The 17,857-nt window shown below is 39.9% G+C and overlaps 1 protein-coding gene across 1 annotated transcript; it reads left to right on the top strand.

The window, feature by feature from the left end:
• Positions 1-1,203: 1,203 nt before the first annotated feature.
• Positions 1,204-14,708, top strand: hnf1ba (HNF1 homeobox Ba). Its single transcript, XM_067365603.1, has 9 exons — positions 1,204-1,703; positions 3,806-4,005; positions 4,810-5,080; positions 5,167-5,402; positions 8,794-8,954; positions 9,676-9,802; positions 9,883-10,062; positions 11,083-11,201; positions 13,098-14,708. Exons 1-9 carry the CDS (start codon positions 1,339-1,341, stop codon positions 13,116-13,118), a joined length of 1,680 nt encoding a protein of 559 aa, XP_067221704.1. The 5' UTR covers positions 1,204-1,338; the 3' UTR covers positions 13,119-14,708.
• Positions 14,709-17,857: the final 3,149 nt, after the last annotated feature.

The following is a 17,857-nucleotide window of genomic DNA, read 5'->3' as shown; positions in this document are numbered from 1 at the left end:
ATGAAGATATTTTGTAAATTTCCTACCGTAAATATAACAAAAATTAAATTGTGTGAGTGGATATGCATTGCTTAGGACTTCATTTGGAAAACTTTAAGGGCAATTTTCTCAATATTTTGATTATTTTTGCACCCTCAGATTCCAGATTTTCAAATAGTTGTATCCTGGCCAAATATTGTCCAATCCTATACAAACCATATGGAAATCTCAAAAAATTGACGCTTATGACTGTTTTTGTGGTCCAGGGTCACATATTTTATATATTATATATTAACAAACTTAAATGTGATTAATCATGATTAATCGATTTGACAGCATTAATAAAAGTAAATACATGAATATAAAAACACATACAAATGTATTCTAGCTATAGCCAGAATGACCTATTTAGACAAATAAATAAATAAATAAATATCCATCATGTTGTTTGAAACTGTTCTTGAATCACAGTGATGGATCAGCATTATGTTTTATTTCTCTTCACTTCAGCAGACATAGGAAAAAAGGGATAAAGTTTTATCAGGCGTTAGAATTATCATGCACCATTAAATGAATTTAAACAAAGGATTTAACCACATTCTTAAGGAACTTTTTTGTTGTTTTTATTTGTGAAAAAATGCACATGCTTTGCTCTGCATTATGTACGTTTCAACTCTTGTTGCTTAATCTGTGTTCTCTATTTGCATCTCTGCAATTTTGCATTACATGCAAAAGTACATTTTGATGATATAGCCAGTGCGTCTTTATCCCTAGAGATGCTAAGAAAACCTAAACAGAAATCTCCAGATTGATTGAGAACACAGAGAGTCTGATGAGCTGAAACAAAATCAAGCTAATTATTTATTTTAGATAAAAAAAAAACATCTTTAGTCAAAATACTGAAACATCACTTGGTGTTTATTTTTGTGATCCCAGTAGGTTTATACAGCAACATTTAATATGCATATTCTTCTAAACATATTTAAATATTTGTTATTAACTATTATTGTTATTGTTATTATTGCGCGCTTTAACAAAAGTCGACTAAGTCCAAAGTTCCTCAGAGTTGTGCTGATAACAGGCCAGTGTATAAACACGCTGTACCTGCGCGTTAGTCACTATGGCCCAGGACAGCTCATTTGCATAAAAGCCCACAGCAGCCGCCCACTCATTACCATATTTTATATCGCCTGCCCTCTGGAAGCATCATGGCAAGTTATATCATTCAGTCCGACAGGGAAGTGGCCTAACTTCTCGGAGCAGGTGTCTTCAGAGGAGCTCATTGGAGGCGTGAGGAGGGGAAATTTCACATTCTGCATTTCCCTCTTTACCTCCTTGCGTAGGCTACTAAACATTTAGATGTTTGCAAAAATGGTTTCCAAGTTGACGTCTTTGCAACAGGAGCTTTTGAGCGCCTTGTTGGACTCTGGAGTTACTAAAGATGTGCTTCTGCAAGCTCTGGAAGACCTGGACCCAAGCCCGAGCGCTTATGGAGTTAAACTGGACAGTCTTCAGATGTCGCCCTCCGGTTCCAAACTCAGTGATACGGATTCAAAGCCGGTGTTTCACACGCTGACCAATGGACACAGTAAAGGGAAGTTATCAGGGGATGAGGGCTCAGAGGACGGGGATGATTACGATACACCGCCGATACTGAAAGAGCTGCAGTCTCAAAACACAGAGGAGGCAGTCGAGCAGAGGGCAGAAATCGAGCGAATGTTGGCGTAAGTTTCTGCTTCTACTATCGCTTTTGTAACATATCGTTTTATATAGCTACAAATTAGAGAGATGGAAGTGAAGAAGCTGAACTGACATTGTACCGTGATGCAGTTAAAGGCCGACTGTTGCTGTTAAATTACAAGTAGCTAGCTATTTTGTCATTAACACACTTTAGCCTATTTATTCGTTCTAATACAAACATCTTCACGGAAAAAGTCCACATTTACCAAAAATGTGTTAATATAAAAAGTAATTCACCCTATACTAGGCCTATAAAAAAATACCAACACACTAAAATAGAAAAGTTTAGTTGTTGGCCTTCTAAAATCGTTACGTTCATACACTTTTTAATTTCATTTCTGACTGATGTTCTGAAAACTAATCAAATAAATTATTGCGACAGGTTAAATCAATGGAAACAAAGATTATTATAATGTAATAACGAAACATTTTTTACTAGCGTAACATTGGCCTGAAATCCTGGAAACGAAATTCAGATGATTTTTCAGAACAGATAAACTACTGACTGGTGTTTACAAATTTAAAAGCACGCGCCAGTGTTTCCTCTTTTCACATTCTGGTTACTAATTATCTACGTTGAGTTATTTCTTTAGAGATATATCAACTAAAGAAGATCTATTTATTATTAACCACCTCTGCCCTCTCGAAAGAAAATAAATACACGCGCGCTGTTGTCTGACTTCAATCTCTTTTGACGTTGTCCGTAAATATTTTAGGCCATTTAAATCAAATTATTTTTGATAATTGCTGTACTATTATTATTGCTGTTATATGTCATTATAATCACTTTTATTATTTAAAATACAATAGCATTAAAAAAGCCTAAAGTCTAATTGCATTTTTACATTATAGGCTAGCGATTTTTATAATTCAACAAATGATAGGTATAATCAAGATCAACGCCACGAAATAAAGCTGAAAATCAAAACTAAAGCACGTGGAGTCGAGTTATTAATTTTATCCTATAAATCATCAACTGAAAGGCACACAGTGACGAACGATTAGCGTGAATGGAGATCTAGTTATTCATTGTCAAAAGTTATAAAGCAAGCTCGCGCACTGACATATATGTTGTCATTCTCAAAATCAAACCGTCTGGACACATTTCAAGAGCAAAGGTTTAATCTGAAATGGTAAGACTCAACTTACTTTTAATGCACCCTAAAGCATGGATACCGCGTTTCGCCTTTTCCTTTTATTGTTTAGGTCTATTTTTATTTAACTTGCAATTAATAACACCGTTTTAAATTTTATTTTTTAGAGAATAGCCTATAATAGATAAATATTTTGTTGCATTAACAGCAAAAAAACTACAACATGTTTCTGTTTATTCTTTCTAGATATTTCTCTATGATTTCTCTATCACGCAAAGTTCACGTGATTCACCAGATAGGCTAAATGTAAATGCTTTCTGTATGTGAACGATAGCCTATTTCTTTTGAAGTGTGATGAATAAAGATGTATTAGCATTTAATAACCTTTCTGATGATGAATAAAAATTATTGTTGTTATTTTGAAGCTAATTTCATATTACTATAGGCCTATTTATTATTATTATTTTATTACAGTTAGATAAAAGCATAGGCTAATACGTTTGTCAGATTTGTTTGGTTTCTCTAATCAGATTTTTTTGTTGTAGTTTAGTCTCGCCCAATCCTTCTCTCTTAAATACAGAGCCATTTTAAAACAGTTTAATTATACTTTAGGGCCTTCTAAGTATTTTTGTTTTTGAAATGGCTTTACAATGTTCTCGGTGAACAATACGCAGCTGTCGTAAAGTCCTTCAGTTGTCTCTAACTTGTCCTTTTGTAATTGAATCACAGTAGTAGGATTGCGCGCACGCAATGAAGTCTTTAACCTTTGGAATTATTTACAACCTATTGAATACACTGATTAACGATTGTTTATTAGCTCCTGGAACAATTGACGGCACTTACAAAACATATAACATGTTAAACAGATTATAAATTCACTATCATAAATGTAAAAGAAGCGAAACCAACAATTAAAAGGTGACTTAAACTAATAATACCATCAAATAAAATGAGTTTGTTGTAGTTATGTTTTATGTTTCCGGTCTCTTCAGGGAGGACCCGTGGCGTGCGGCCCGTATGATCAAAGGATACATGCAGCAGCACAATATCCCTCAGCGCGAAGTGGTGGATGTGACAGGCCTCAATCAGTCGCACCTGTCACAGCACCTGAATAAAGGCACGCCTATGAAAACGCAGAAACGCGCGGCGCTCTACACCTGGTATGTCAGGAAACAGAGGGAGATCTTGCGACGTAAGTTAACATTTGTATTTCTGGCTGCATGTGACATTTTTCTAAGCTTACAGCTTAATATAAAACTGCATGCATGAAATTAAATAGTATTAAGCACCACTTTCCACCAGATTTTTTTTTTAAGTTAATTAAATATTTAATGCATGAATTATGAGGATTATGCAAAATCTAGGCCTATGAATTCTTTTTCAGAAAAATCATTTCCATTCTTAGTTTTTCAAAATTATGTAATTTTAGAGAGATACAAATCTGTGCAGGGCAGTAAGAGATTTTTAGAGATAGGCCTCCCTTATGAAAATTAACCATGGTTTTACTATAAATAAAACCAAAAAAACATGGTTATTGTAGTTAAACCACAAATTTTGCTACACTAGCCAGAGTTTAACCAAAGTATTTTTAGTAAAACTGTGGTTATAAGAATGGTAATCAATACACCAAAAATCATGGTTACTACACGTTTACTATAATAAAACCATGGTTAATTTTTGTGAGGGCTATTATTATTATTATTATTTTATTTGGGAGACTGCATCATATTTTTTTGTCAGCCATTTTGAATTTATGTTGTCAAAAAAAGCACAATGACATATAAAGAGGACAGTCATATAGAAATATACAAAGGTCAAAGGTTATCACACATAAGTGATTTGGTGTAACATCAAACCATGAATGACTTTGCATAAAAGGGTTAAATATCCATTTCAGAAGATGGTACTTCAACTAGGACTTAAAACATTTGCTCATCTCATGTCCTATATGAAAATTCTGAAAGTGACATCTAAATCACTCTCTTTTATTTTTCAGAATTCAACCAGGCCTCACAAGGCTGTGGCAGCAACATGTCAGACAAAAGCAATCAGGATCAGGTGCTACTTTTTTTCCCAGATTTTACTCCATCTGGGCAGGGTATGGTGCAGCCAGTGGATGATGCTGCCATTGAACCTGCTTGCAAGAAGCTCAGACGCAACCGCTTCAAATGGGGGCCTGCATCCCAACAGATCCTTTACCAGGCTTACGAACGGCAGAAGAACCCAAGCAAAGAGGAGAGGGAGGCATTGGTAGAGGAGTGCAATCGGTAAGGAAGAACTTTCCATGAATGTCAAAACTACTTCCTCACGTTCATCCCAGGTATGCTAATATGTTTCTCTTGACTACATTCAGGGCTGAGTGCCTCCAGAGAGGAGTATCGCCATCCAAAGCTCATGGGCTTGGCTCCAACCTGGTCACGGAGGTGCGAGTCTACAACTGGTTTGCCAACAGGAGGAAGGAAGAGGCTTTTAGACAAAAATTGGCTATGGATGCCTACAGTGGGCCAACGCACAGTCTGAACTCCCTCCTCTCACACAGTTCCCCACATCACCCACAAACCAGCAGTTCCCCACCAAGCAAGATGCAAGGTACTGATGCATTCAGTGCAATCTCATGTCTATTATTTGATATTCCTATTAGCCTGTGAATGCGGCTTAGGGTCGGAAAATGCATTCACTGATCGCTGGCTCCACTGCCATATGGTGTGGCAACAAATTTGAAGAAGAAATTAGGTAGTTGATGAGATCAGGGGGAAAGAAAGAGAGCAGGGCAGTGATCAATGAGAGTGACAGAGTGAGCTGAGCAAATGGCATTGTTATTCCCAGCTTTGAAACACACACCAAGAACAATCTGCATTGTACCTGCAATCTCAGCTCCACTGAAGTCAGCAGGCAAGAGTGGGGCACAAAGAGCAGCCACCCTTGGACAGGACACAGGGTCAACACTGGGTCATGCGGCTCAACTGACTCTCGAGTCCTAGTTATACCTGTAGGGTCACTGCGGTTTACTGCTAGCCCACTCCTCTGTTATCTAATGAATTGTATTCCCAGAAGGATTTATTGACGTAGTTTGATATGGCAAGACTTTGGCAGTAAAAGCAATACACTCTTTGACTCAACCAGCTCATTACCTATTGTTGCTCTTTCATGTTTGAGCGCCAAATAACCAGAGTGCTTTCGCCGTGGGTGTGTTGCTTGTTTCTGCGCATTTGGCACAGCAAAGAGTGGCTTGTCTGTTTGCATGTGGTGTTTCCCTCTGCACACCTGACCAGTCAGTGACCTCAGGTTGTGTGTTAATTTGGATGAGAAGGGGGAGGAACGGGATGGTGTCGGTCTTCTCTTCCGTGCTTTTAGTCGAAGGTCTTACAAGGTGTCCCGCCAGTGCCCTGCCAGCAGAATCAGCTGTTTTTTGGTGTCAGAAGCAGGCCTGACAAGAATGGCACAGCAGGATGCCTCATCACGTTGCCAGGGCACAGCCTCTATTATGCATGCTTAATTGACAATTAAAATCCTCAGCTACTACATCTCCCAGGCCTTTGATAAGGGACTCCCTTCTTCCCTGCTCTCTTTACCCTGTCTCAGCAGGGAACCCTTTTGTCTATGGCATATTAGAAGACTGTAGTGACTGTAACCGAGGTTCATTTATCTCTGCTGGGCCAGGGGGAGGGACACCTCGGATCCCCTCTCACCTTTATGGGCTGGGGTATAGAAGCAGTGGCTGGGCTCTGAGCAGAACAGCAGGAGCTGTCCGCTGGGCTATTGGCTCTTTTCGGGCCAGACAGGACTGATGAGCCCCTTCTGCTCGAGGTATGGATGGTAACGGGTGATTCCCGGTCTCAGCCCCCCTCTCGGAAACCCAGGTTTTGTTAAGAGGTCGTTACCAGGTCAGATCAGAGAGAGACTCTACTTTTTTATTGATTCAGGTTTGGCCTGTTGATAACAGACAGGCCATTTTGTCGCTGCTGGAAGGTCAACCGATATGTGTTTTTGGGGGCTGGCTGTGATCTTCCCTATGTTTGTGTTGTGGTGCCGTTGGGAAAGCAAACTGCTTCCAGAATGCTCTTTGATCCTATTTAGGTAAAATATGTTGGAGTGGTTGTCTAAAGCACTAAAACAGGATCTATTAATCTAAATCTTCAAATCTATTATTAGTAAAGATACTTGCATTTGAGACGGTCACCTCATGACCAAGAAAACCAGAAAATATACCCTTTATGTAATAATTTATAATTCACCCCCTGAATATAATAGCAAAGGACAAGCAGAGGACAGGAGAGTTCAACTGTCCTTGCTTAGTCTATTGGGGTCCACAGAAAGGCTGAAAGGCTGTGTACGTCCTGCTAAGACCCAGGTGGCCTCTCATATGCGGCAATGCTATAATGAGCACTGCCTGGGGATGAAGACCAAGGCTTTGATATTACATGCATCCCAGGGAGAGCTGAACCCTTTAAAATCTGCTAAAGTCCACTGCTACCACTCCCCTTTAGGATTTCCCACCGCCCTCTGCCTTTTTAACCAAAGTTTGCGGTAGCAGTTTTTGTATTGGTCAAGCAATACTAAAAGGTGACTACAAAGTGAATTGTTTAAGTTGAAAACAAAGCTGACTGGTAAGTAGTGACAGAACAAAATATTGTCCAGGGAGATTGATAAGCCAACATTTAGCTATTTTAAGAATATCAGCCAATAACCTTATACATTGTCTAGATATAGCTACCAGCAATGGTTGCTGAAAGTTTTCGTTGCTTTTCTGAATAGAGTAATTAAGACTTGGTTTATGATACCATTCCATGTAACTTTTATGTTGTGGTCTCAGAGCTTGTATTTCGGTTCCTGGTTCCCTCAGAAACGGAGCCCTCCTGCTGGTCAGCATGGCCCAGACAGCGCAGACCTGAATGATTGAGCGTGAGAGGAGATCCCTGCAGTCCGAATGAATGCCTGACGGAGTCAGACAATAGCCTGTTCTCTCTCTGACACTTTTAGTGGGTGTGCGGTAGTAAAGTAAAGACTGTTTATGGTTGCTGACCCATTGTGTGCTGAGCAGGTTGTAGGCCCAATGGAGTGCTTTATTGTCCTGCGCTGGTGTTTACAAGACAGTGTAGAGAGCTGGCAATGCTGTAAGTGTGCAGAGGGGGGCAAAGTTGTGTCTGCAGAGTTCCCCTGCACAATGAAACACACAAAAAAGGGATCAATTGATTTTTTTCTAAGACCTTTCTGTCATATTTTTGCTGTTCTGCTAGTCATTTAGCTTTTTGATTGGTGTGTCACTCTGGGAGCACTCAGGGAAAGAGGCTATCACAAATAAGTTGTATTTCATTCGGATGTGTCGTCATCTTGCTTGGCTGGCCAAACCTGGTATTTGAATGTAGGAGTGAAGACTTTTGGACTGAAGAATGCGTATGGCATTAGCATTAATTGAGTAATGTTTACCTTGTTCATATCTGTGGAGCTTGGGGTTGGCAAACATCCATTCGACAGGAGTCAGGCTAGATTCCTGTGGCTCCCGAATGTTCAAATGTAAAAGGTCTAAACAGAGAATTAAGCTTCAGTTAGAGCATTATTATCTCATAAAACTTTTTCACATAGATCAGGGGTGTCCAATCCTGCTACTGCAGAGTTTAACTCCCTGCCTGGAAGTTTCTAGTAATCCTGAAGACCCTGATTACCTGGTTCGGGTTTTATTTAATTCAATCTGGAGCCAAACTCTGCTAGAAGGTGGTCCTCCCGGAGAAGGATTAGACACTCTTGACAGATTTTTCCAACAAAGTTCTGAAGGTCAGTGCGGCATAGTTTTTAGAGTTGCAGACAACCCACATGTACACATTCAGATGACCTTGACCATTCAGGGACCAGGTGCAGAGGGCCCTGTTTGTTTGCTCTGCCCTAATTTGTCTGCGACCAACAGATACAGACTGGGCCCAATTTCTAAAGCAGTTAGGAGACTAAATCTGATTATTTTCTCTCTTGCTTTCTTCCTCTATAGGTGTCCGGTACAGCCAACAAGGTCCTGGTGAAGTCAGTTCCTCCACGACGATCAATCACCATAGCAGTAATGCCATGATAACCAGCCAGTCAGTATTACAGCAGGTGTCTCCGGGTGCACTGGACCCCAGTCACAGTCTCCTGTCACCTGACGCCAAGATGGTGAGTACTTCTGAGCCCAGATAAGATAACTCCATGTCTGCTCTTGACACAGAAACACAAAGTAGGGCCTGACAGATACTACGTTCACCCAGTATGTGGGATTACAAATGCTGCATTGTACTTCCCAGTGCTAAACATAGAGGCAGAAGGCAGGCCTTGGCCCATAGTGCACTGCAGGGCCAATCTTAGCAAATGTTAGCCAGTGGTAGTGAGAAAGGGGCACGGCTGTGGCTGTGCCAACAAACCTGACAAAGAAACATTCTGTTTGTATTGATTAAATGCCCCGCAGTGGAGGAGAAGGGTGGAGTTGTGCTTGTTCTCTGTCGGTTGAGTGACACCGGCGCTCACTGGAGTTGCTTATCTGAATACTAATGTTTGAGTTGGGTGAAATGTTCATGTAGCTTTTTGTTTCAGGACAATTTTTTATGCATTAATTTTTCTAGCAAGGCTGCGGTGTTACGCTATAGGTCAAATTCATCATTGTTTAGGGTGGGTTTCTGTCAACGGCAAGGTAGGAGGAAGGGAGTATGACAGCAGCTTATCTGAGTAGTCAGACGGTTGTCTGAGCATGGCCTCCTCTCAACTCAGCTTATTCAAATAAACCTCTGTGTCTCTGTCAGGCCTCAGACACCTTCTTAAGATAAGAGTACAGTTGAAACAGTTCTGACAGAAGCATTCACTCTAGTCATTCAGTTGAACAATTTATGCATTTTCTTCATAGATCTCTGTATCAGGTGGAGGTCTTCCTCCAGTCAGCACCCTAACCAACATCCATGCATCTCACCATGTGCACCAACAGACCCCCAACCTCATAATGCCCCTCTCTGGAGTCATGGCCATCGCACAAAGTGAGTGTCCAACCACCTAGCATTCCTTTTCAGATTGTTCATACATTCTCCACTTGACGCCTCATTGTTCTCACATCCAGGTTTGAACACGTCGCAGGCACAAACGGTACCTGTCATCAACAGCGTTGCAGGCAGTCTGGCAGCGCTGCAGCCGGTGCAGTTCTCGCAGCAGCTAAGCGGCCCACACCAGCAGCTCATGCAACAGTCAACCGGCCACATGAGCCAACAGCCCTTCATGGCCTCCGTCTCACACTCACACAGTCAGTCCACGTCCTCTGTCCAGTATCTACTGATCTAGTCAAGTTTAATTAAAAGGATAGTTCATCTAAAAATGATTTACTCACCCTCAAGCCATCCTATGTGTATATGACTATCTTTGTTCAGATGTACACAATCAGAGTTAAAAAAAAAAAATCTCCTGGCTCTTCCAAGCTTTATAATCGTAGTAAATGAGGTGTTGAATTTTGAAGCCCAAAAAAGTCCATCCATTCATCATAAAGTAATCCACAAGGCTGCGGCGGGTTAATAAAGGCCTTCCGAAGTGGTTTTTGTAGGAAAAATATCCATATTTAAAACTATAAAACTAGCTTCCGGCAAACGACAGTATGCAAGTTGAGTTACGGCAAAAGAGTAAACTCTGACCCAATGCATGACGAATTTATGAATGCAGAAATGCGGAGGATAGAGCAAAACAAAACACCTGTCACAAATTAGAAGTCTAAAACAAGAATTTTTAAAGCGAAATATCAGATTTCAACATAAGAGAAGAGGAGCCTGAGTTTGTTGCCCAGCCCTATTTGTTTGAACCACAAGAGGCATCTAAGCTTACGCTACTCCTACATCCTACGTCATACGTCACGTTATGTTACGTCAGAGGTTACTCTTTCGCCGTAACTCAACTTGTGTATGGCTGTTTGCCGAAAGCTGGTTATTATAGTTCATAAAACCCATCACTTTGCTTCAGAAGGCATTTATTAACCCCCTGGAGCCGTGTGGATTACTTTTATGATGGATGGATGCACTTTTTTGGGCTTCAAAATACAGCACCCATTCATAACCATTATAAAAACTGGAAAAGCGAGGATATTTTTTAATATAACTCTGATTGTGTTCGTCTGGAAGAAGATAGTCATATACACCTAGGATGGCTCGAGGGTAAGTAAATCATGGGATAATTTTCATTTTTGGGTGAACTATCCCTTTAATTAAGGTCTAGATGTCAGTTTCAAGATCTTTTAAATACCTGTTGATGTGACCTTCTGTTTGTGTTATCTTTACAGTGTACTCACACAAGCAGGAGCCACCCCAGTATTCTCACTCGTCTCGGTTTCCCCCCACCATGGTGGTGACAGACGCCAACAGCCTCAGTACACTAAGTTCAATGTCCTCCAGCAAACAGGTCAGTCCTTCACAACATTTACCAACACAGATTTAAGACACTTAGATCTGCTCTAACAGAGCTGATTGGTTTCTTTAATGGGTTCTCAAGTCTATCTGCCTGTCCTACATGCTTCACTTATAGAAAGTTAGGTTGTTAACTGTAATCACTTTTAGCTTCCTTAAAACTACAGAGATGCTTATGACATGATCCACAATTTTTTTAAGCTATATTCTATTCATGTATTCATGTATTCTATTCATGTTCCATTCTCTATATTCTATTCTATTGCTGTATTTATGACAATCAGTTGGGCAAAGTAATGGCGGTGAAGAGAAAAAACTCATGAACAGAGATACCAAGAAAAACATCTATCAAAGGATTTGTTTCATACCAGATCCCAGAAAACATTTTGACATATCTCAAATTAGGACAGACCCTATGACAAGTTAGTGCACACACATTAGGAGTAGTAAGTAGTGAACACACACCCGGAGCAGTGGGCAGCTATTTTTCTGTGGCGCCCGGGAAGGGATTGCTCAAGGGCACCTCAGTCATTTTCTGCCAGTAATGAGAATCGAACCCGCAACCTTCGGGATACCAGTCTGACTCAAGGCCACGACTGCCCTGAGGGTGTGTTGATTGTACAGTAAAGTTTCATGTATGTTTGATGTAACTCACAATATTGCAGCGTTAAACAACATTTAATCACTGACATTTCAGCATAAGATTTTTGGATAGGACTGATGTTGAGTTTATCAGTTGGATAAAGGCCAGTGGGGTTTTAATCAGGCAGAGAATCTGCACACAAACCCAACCTGCTTCAGTGTCTTTGTTTAGCTGGGTTTGTTGCACATCTCAATCAGTGAAGCGAGCCAACATGGATACTCCTCAGAATTCCTATTTCCTTTTGAACAGCTTGACCAATCAGTCACCCGTGATCCCAGCCTGAGCACGACATGATTGATGAAACCGCCTTTCGCTTTCTTTGTCATCTTTCTTTCTTTCTTATAGTTAATTTATCTTTATATTGTTTGGTTTTACAGGTTTTTCCCCCCTATCTTTCTTTTTCCTTTCTTTTCTCGCTCTCAATGCAGTCGTTCCTGAGTCCAGTTTAGCAGTGAGTTCAGGAAATGATCCTCACTGCTAATCAAAGCCCTCATGCTCCTTTGGCTCCCCTGCCGTGAATGGGAGTGCATGCAGTAATTACGACTTTTCCCCTGCGCTCTGTGACCGCTCTAGCCTGAAATGCGGTGTGCAGTCGCCGCTTTTAGATGCCCAATTTCCCACGCTGCCACATCACGGGCAGCACAGACCCTGATGGCTTGAACTTCCTCTCAGCATGTGCTTCACTTATCAAGATCTTATTCTGAATAATTTCTAAATATCCTCAATATTTCTCTTGTGTGAGGTTATTGGAAAGCCTTTAGATATCCCAGGTATGTGGTTCCTCAACCCCCCCAGTACTGAAAGAGCAATTTCAAGCTCTTATCAGCCTGCTGTATTTGGACTGGGCGGTGCAGTGGGACTCTGGGGGACATTACAAACCACGCTCGATCTTTATAACCCTCCTGTTTGCCGAGCTATCCCACTCAGCTCAACAACAAAACCTCACCTCCATTTAGAGACCTGCATCTAATGAGTGTAGTCTGAGCAGCTGGCCGGCACCTTTATCAGGTGCCTCTGTTTGTCGGCCAGCGGGTCACGACAGGGTCACCTGCCTCTCCCTCTCCAAAGAAAGAGTAAAAACACCCAAACAATACGAAAACGTCAGTTACAATGGAAAAGAGCGCACAGGGATGAGGTATATATTTGGTCAGGTGTGGCTGATAAGGAAATTCCACTCTTGCAGGATTTGTTCACATTGCATACAGAATGCTTACGTGACCATTTCCTCTTTCTCTCTTTATTTTGCAGTGTCCGCTACAGGCCTGGTGAGCGTGTACACCTGACTTACTCGATGCCTAGCAACAAGAGCACATCGTCCTTACCTTCATTCCCCCTCATCGTGCCCGTATCTGTGGCAACCCATAACATGTGCTCGCGACACGTTGGATGATGAGTCAATAATCCAGGGGCTGCAAAGGAGGGCAAAACCCACAGGAACGGACACTGTCAGCTTGTTTTGTTTCATCTTAGGGAGACAAGAAGTCTGGCTCGGACGATCAACAAGGGTACTCACTTTAGTGACAGTATTTTACTTCTCAGTGATGGACGAACCGTAGTAATGAACATGGGTGATCCTGAAGAACAAACAAATAGGAAAGACAAAGCTACAGATATAAAGATACACCAGAAAGGAATGAAAAGACACCTGCTTTCCTGCCAGTTCCTGGAATAAGAGCACAATATGTTTCCAGATATGCTCAATGAAGACATTATAATTGAACTGTGTGGATACAATGACAATCAGCCAATGTTAGAAGCATCTGTAAGGGTTTATGTAACGTATAACTGTGATGCAAAGACGTCTTCCGTGAGATCTGAATGCTTATAAAATGTTCTGTACAGTTGGATGTAAATACACGCAATTATTATATCACTATTATTTCATTATTATGAAGGATGTAAATATTTGATAGTACATGTGGTGTGCTGTTTTATCTGTCTAAACATGTAAACTGTGATTCAGGATGTGACAATCTAAGGCACAGGTATGACATATTGGAATATGCAATGTGAAGGAGTGCGCAGTTTCAACTTTGTTGACGTCAAATCTTAAAAATTAGATAAATGTTAAAGCACATTCAACAAGACCTGAACCTATTGATCTACCTGTAAGCCTGGTTTTAAAATAGACACTACTGTCAATGTTGACTATTTGCATTAGTGTCGTCAGATAGATAAGGATTCATCTTTCTGTGCCAGCGTTCAGATGGCGGAACTCCGTACAACAGACACCCATCCAAGGAATACTGGATTAATTTTACGGTCGATAGGAGAGGCAGATAACTCTATCCGCATAGCCGTTCACCATCTTTGTGATACCGAAGGGAACGGCCATGAATCATGATGTGCCTTTCTAATCTAAATATTGACCTACAATCAAACTGTCATTGTCATGGTGGAGAGATATGTGGAAAAAGAGCGTCCTGTTATTGGGCAGTGTAATTGTTATCAGTAAGAATTTCATAAAAGTTGGGAAATTGAGTCCGTTCGCCATTTCAAACAGTATTATTTGCTCACACAACTCTGAACTACCAGGAAGCATTGTGAAATAGTCTTTATTTTGGCTTATTACCTTGTTTTTTTTACTGGCGTATACGTCCCTGAACTGAAAACTGACATTGTCATTTTGGTAAACTGAAGAAATGAGTCTCTTTTTAGCCCCATCTGAGAGTTTGAATACTTGTCAAAAGGTCACGTCAATGCTTTTTTTTATGTTGTCGACTATGTTCCCACTGCCAGTTGACCTGAGGTTACAGTGCTGGTTTATTCTCCTGTTTTATGCTGGATTTATACAAAATGTGATTCTTTCCACATTGTATTATTTTTGTATAAAATGAAATCAATCTTTTAAAATCACTATTTATGCTTTACAAAAAAAGTTTCAAGTAAAGTTTTTTTGCTCAAGATTGATAACACTGGTCTGTCTCTGATTTGAAATGTGAAATTAGATCATATTCTGTATTTCTTATACATTTCCTCATACTGAATATTATAGTCTAGTATTTGCCAAGCTACAGTATTATGAATTTTACTGTTCCTTGCATAGTTTTTCTTTTCAACACAGTCATTTTTATGACATGGGTGTTAGGAATGTGTTTCCCCTCCTTCCTGCGACAATCTGTCTTGTTAAATCCCTTAAACCTTATAGGACACGGAGCTTCTGTGGAAGAAAGGAACTCATACAGGTCTAAATGATTACAGAATTTTAATTTTTGGGTGAACTAACTCTTTAATGTCAAATATGTCAGCAGCGTGAGAGAGGATGGGGGGTGCATGTTTGGAAGAAAACCTCCCTGTTGCTTTATGTTTTCCTCCTACAGGTCTGAAACAACAATTTTTAAAATTCCCCACATGGCTATTACTAAACTTGGAGGATGAGCCGCATGTTGTTGATAGAAATGAAACTCATGTCAGTGCCACACAGTGAGAGTGACCACATTGTTGCTGTAGGGTGGAAGAGTATGCTGGGAAAGCATGGCTCCCTGAAAACAATATAGGCTAGACTGCTGTAATCAGGTGGAGTTTTTTTTTATTTTACAAGGTTCTCTTTTAATAAAACAGCTTTAGAATACGTTTACACGACAATGATGTACTGAAAATGGAAATGTTTTTCCTTTGCATTTTTCGCGGACAGATGACATATTTGTCAAAACGATCCCTGTTCACACTTGTCTTGTGGAAAAAATGAGTAAAAATGCTGTACTTTGCTGCCTGGCCAGTAGTTGGTGATGTAAAGAAAAACTACGTGCCTATAGACTGAACACGTAATACTCATGCCCAGGATGTCACAGTTTTTTTTCACAAATTCACTTTTTTGTATTTTACATGGAGACGAAAAAGGTATAGTTTTGACAAACGTACGCCTTGAAACCCATTTTCAAAAGTTTGCATTTTTAGGCCCCCAAAATCCGTTGTTGTGTAAATGAACGGCCAAAATGCATAAAAAGTTTTCAGTTTTTAGTTGAAAATGGTGTTGTGTAAACTATAGTCTTCTGTTTTTATTTAATTAACCGTTTACACAACACCATTTTCAACTAAAAACTGAAAATTTTTTATGCATTTTGGCCGTTCATTTACATGACAACAGCGTTTTGAGCGGGTTTCAAAGTGCACGTTTGTACAAACGATACCGTTATCATCTCTGTGTAAACTACAAAAACATGACTTTGTGAAATCGATGATGTAATGTGCATGCGTATTACAGTGTTTCTTTACAAAGTGACATCGCCAACTACTGGCCTGGCAGCATAATACAGAGTTTTAGTCATTTTCATGGGTCATTGTGAACAGGGATAGTTTTGATCATTTTTTCGTCTGTACATGAAAAGCACAAAGGAAAAACTTTTCAGTTTTTAGTACATCGTTGTCATGTAAACGTACCCTTTGTCTGTGTATGAAGCGATTATTTATTTATTTATTTTTTGCTGTTTTGACACCAGTATGCTCTGCAGGATAGAGTTCGGGTGCAAACGTATGACGAAAAACCTGTAACTGGGCAAGTGGGTGTTTATGGGAATATTTACATTTCAGGCAGGTCTTTATGGTTTTTCTGAACCATGAATTTTGGTTCTAACTAACAAACAACATTTTTATTAACCTCCTTTGGTGAAAAAGATTGCGGTGGATATTTCAAACAATTTTGGAATATGACCAACAATTTGGAAATGACCAACTCTTTTGTCTTTTTGTCTTTTGTCATTTTACCCAGTAAATATTAAAATGGTTTTAAAATGTAAGGCATTTGAAAATTTAGCAAATTTAGCTGTTGTAATAAAAATCAACCAATAGCACATAAAATTGCTTGAAGAGACACCTAAAAGCATATTCTGAGTAATTCTCTTAGCTTGATGCTGATCATCACAGCTCATAAAGTAGCCATGTTACACTTATTGTGATTTTAAAACATTGTTCTGGGTTATTTTTTTCAGCTGAATGTGCCTTAAAGTTACTCGTAGAGTTATGAAAGAGAACGTCCTGCTGGGTATACACTTGTAACCCAATGATGTCGCCCTGTTTGGTTATCAATGAGGCCTTTGATTTTGCTCCCAGGGAGCCACTAAAGATCTTACTGCTGCTCTCTTTTACTGCGCTGCCCTGAAAAGAGCAGAGGAGCAGCAAGAGAGAGAGAGAAATGCTTATTAGCATTTTGAGGAGGTGCCAAGTTAACAATGCAGTCAACAACAATGATTATAACCTTTGTATTAGTTCAATTCAAAGACAGCGCTGTAAATGCTGGCCTGTAATTCTTGTATTTTAACAAGGCTAATTGCAAAAACACAATAAAGTGCTAATATTACTTCAGATTAATGATGTTGTGTTGAAAGTGGTGTTTTTTGTGGTAGTGAAACAATTACAGACTTTAATATTACCAATATTTTGATACTTGATGGTTTGTCAATATGTAAGGGAAAGTGTGCCACTACCCACAGTTTCCGCTGTAAACTGTGCCACTTTTTGTCCTCTATAGTGAAGAGGAAATTAAGTTTATATATAGACCTGGATAAATTTAAATAAAAAATTCAAATAAAAAACATAATTTTACCTGCTGTGTAAATTTTGAAGGAAGGAAGAATGAAATATCACTCATGTGAATCTTTCAATCACAGGCATTTGTGTTTCATTTTTCTTTCTGTCAAGATTATTTTCAGCTCTAATAAGCTGGCAATAAGCATATTCACGGCAATAAGTAGGCTCTTTGATGACAATAAGCATCTGATATTCCTACATGTTTCTTATATAGATGAAGGACTGGACCTTTGTTTCCGAACAAGACTCAGAGGTCAACACGAGAGCAAGATGGACACACAGAGAACAGAGAGAAGGGACAAAGGGACAGAAAATGGAAGTTACAAACTGAATGTAGCTGTGTGTTTAGTGGTCAGAAGAGAATGGGCACTACATCAACTCCAGCTGGGCCCCAAAGGGTTCTAATGGGCAGGAGAACCCAGCAGGGGTCAGAGGTCAGGAGGCCAATCTCTGCCAGGGCTAATTGGTAACACTGTTTCAAA

Source organism: Chanodichthys erythropterus, chromosome 17 (genome assembly GCF_024489055.1).
Source record: "Chanodichthys erythropterus isolate Z2021 chromosome 17, ASM2448905v1, whole genome shotgun sequence".
Lineage (NCBI taxonomy): Eukaryota > Metazoa > Chordata > Actinopteri > Cypriniformes > Xenocyprididae > Chanodichthys > Chanodichthys erythropterus.
This window is presented reverse-complemented; position numbering and strand designations above follow the sequence as displayed.

Coding starts and splice junctions, on each gene's coding strand:
- hnf1ba (XM_067365603.1), top strand. CDS start 1,339: ATGTTTGCAAAAATGGTTTCCAAGTTGACGTCTTTGCAACAGGAGCTT. Junction 5,081..5,166: donor TTGGTAGAGGAGTGCAATCG/GTAAGGAAGAAC, acceptor GACTACATTCAG/GGCTGAGTGCCTCCAGAGAG. Junction 9,803..9,882: donor AGTCATGGCCATCGCACAAA/GTGAGTGTCCAA, acceptor TCTCACATCCAG/GTTTGAACACGTCGCAGGCA.